At 61.0% G+C, this 2,525-nt stretch overlaps 1 protein-coding gene across 1 annotated transcript; it reads right to left on the bottom strand.

Moving 5' to 3' along the window:
* Positions 1 to 744: 744 nt before the first annotated feature.
* Positions 745 to 1,464, bottom strand: LDBPK_231740 (hypothetical protein, conserved; the record flags this gene model as incomplete). Its single annotated transcript, XM_003861018.1, has 1 exon — positions 745 to 1,464. The coding sequence occupies one exon, from the start codon at positions 1,462 to 1,464 to the stop codon at positions 745 to 747; it is 720 nt and encodes a 239-aa protein (XP_003861066.1).
* Positions 1,465 to 2,525: the final 1,061 nt, after the last annotated feature.

The raw sequence follows: 2,525 nt of genomic DNA, 5'->3' as shown, positions 1-2,525 counted from the left end.
GGTGCGTGGGTGTGTGGGTGTGTGGGTGTGTGGGTGTGTGGGTGTGGGGGTGTGGGGGTGTGTGGGTGTGTGGGTGCGGGATCGGGGGGAGGAGGGGGGCCTATCTGATGGTAGGGCGAGCAAAGGCAGTGGTTCTATGCCCGTGTATGCCGGCGTGTCAGCGTAAACACGGCCGGGTGTGGCCTGTCTATTGCGAGAAGGGACGGAGGCGGGGGTTGGGGAGGAAGACGTGAGGGTAGCGGCACAAACGCTCTGCTCTTTTCCTTTTCGTGCCCTGCTTTTCTGCTAATGGGCTGCACGCGTGAAGGAGACGCCGACGGGAGAAGTGGAGGAGCAGTGCGCGCGGCGCAGAGGGCGGAGGTAAGCACTGCGCACGAGTCCAGGTGTTCATGCGACGAACACAGACGGTGCCGAGGCCCCATTGGAGAGAAGGAAATACTTGCTGTGGTTAGGAGACTGTGAAAGCTCGAGAAGCAGCGGGGCCGAGACGGCGCTTCGTCCTTATCGTACTCCGGTGTACATTCGCAGGACCGGCCTCCCGCGCCCAGCAGTGCTCACGGTGACTGTCACTGCTGCCCATCCAGAGCGATGGAAAGAAAACCGGAGAGAGGAGTGCGCGAGGGACTGCGAGGTGTGACGGCCAGCGCGAAGGGGTCGTTGAGTAGGCGATAGGTCACGGTGACGGCATGGCACAGGCGTGAACGGAAAAGCACGCGCACAGATGCACGTATCGATCTTTAAGAGCTACAGTGCCGCGTTAAGGTAAATGTGCACGTGCCCGGCACGGTCGCGCAGGAAGGCTTCGAGCCCCGGGATGGGCCAGCGGTTCGACGCCACCACCCAACCGCGCTCCATGATGGCTACCAGCTTCTCCCGCAGCAGAGCGAGTGCGTCGGGCAGGAGGTACATGTACAGTACGTGTGGAGGCCGGGTCGGGGCGCAGAAAGAAGCGGCGCCGCCCTGCACGCAGCGGGGGAAGCATACATTCAAGTCCAAAGTGCGGATATCCTGAGAAAGAAGATGCGTCTCGATCGACACCAGCGACGACAACGGCGAGACGGCTGCGGCAGCGAAGGCGGACGTGTTTGCTGCTGCGGTATCCAGGAGTGTATCGTCCAGGTCAATGCCTGTCAGAATGATACGCAAAGAGGCCGCACTGTCCGGCGACGGAGCATCGTCCGTGGCGCCTTGCAGGTTGCACCAGCCTTTGCGGAGGTGCTGCACCAAGGAAAGCGCTGCCGTGGCGTCACCACAGCCGAGGTCTGTAAGCCGCATTTCACGTGGTTGAAAGACGGCACAGAGCTGATCTGCGCAGCCGCGAGAAGAAGCGGTGATGTGCTGCACGATCGGGCTGAGGTAACGCTCCGTGAGCCATGCCGCGAACGCCTCCGTGTCCGCCTCGCTGGAGGCCACAAAGGGGGAGATGCAGTTGCCATCGTCCCACTGAAACGGCAGATCGGCCATGTCCTTTGTGCCTGGGCGTGCACGAAATTCTGAGGGAGCACCGTGGCGGAGGGAGGCTTATCCGATGAAAGATTCGTTGTTGGTGAGCGGTGCAGCAGCAGTGCAGAATCGCCACAGCCCGACACACGCACCCACGCACCCAGATCGATGAACAGCCCAGTCATGGGAGAGCAAGAGAAAGAAGGACGGTGAGACGAGTAGAAGGGCACGCTACAGGCGCGCGGTACAGTATGCAGTCCCAAACTGCTTGGCACCACAATTACTACCGTTACCAACAATACAGGGCCATGCAGCGCCGCTGTGACGGGCATGTGCGCATGCACGCCCACGCGCAGAAGACAACCTCGCCAAACCCCAAAGCGCGCGACACCGCCAACGCGGCGTCGGCGAGCAACAGGGCCGAGAGGCAAAGGGAATGCGGGAGCAGCAGCAGCAGCAGGCGCGTATGTGTGACTCTCCCTGCTGCAACGACGGCCGCCGGTTGTGGCAGACGGCAGCCAAGAGAAAGAGATACACCGAAGCCTGTTAGCGCGAGGCATCACACAACTCGTGCTTCTCACCCCCGCTTCCACTGCCTCTGCCGCGATGACAGCGCTGAGTTTAGTTCATGTATTTCACCACGGGTGCTTTCTCACAGTGAGGCGCTGCATCACAGATCATATCTAAAACCCTGGTAAGGTTGCATCGCTGGTGCTTGTCGTCCTCATCGGCACGCGCGCATGCCTGGGCCTGCGTGCGTTCGTGTGCGTGTGCCCTTCTACTCGCAGGTGTGTATAAGCGAGTGTAGTCGCGCGGGTCGTATTCTTTTCCAGCGACTCCGTGCGCCTGACTAAGACACCACCGCAGACGCCCTGCCATGTGTGTGTGTGTGGAGACACGAAGGGAATGAGATGGGTGGTCATGAAGGAGTACAGCGTGGACCAGCGTGGAGGTCTGTCTGTGCAGAGCGGGAGGGACCAGAGGTTGTGCACTATACATCACGTGGTGAGGTGCTTATTGCAGTTTGGCGAAGAAGATAGCCAACACCGACAGGGTGAGCGTTCCGCGGGCAGGTGTGCATG

Source organism: Leishmania donovani, chromosome 23, assembly GCF_000227135.1.
Source record: "Leishmania donovani BPK282A1 complete genome, chromosome 23".
Taxonomy (NCBI): Eukaryota; Euglenozoa; class Kinetoplastea; order Trypanosomatida; family Trypanosomatidae; genus Leishmania; species Leishmania donovani.
This window is presented reverse-complemented; position numbering and strand designations above follow the sequence as displayed.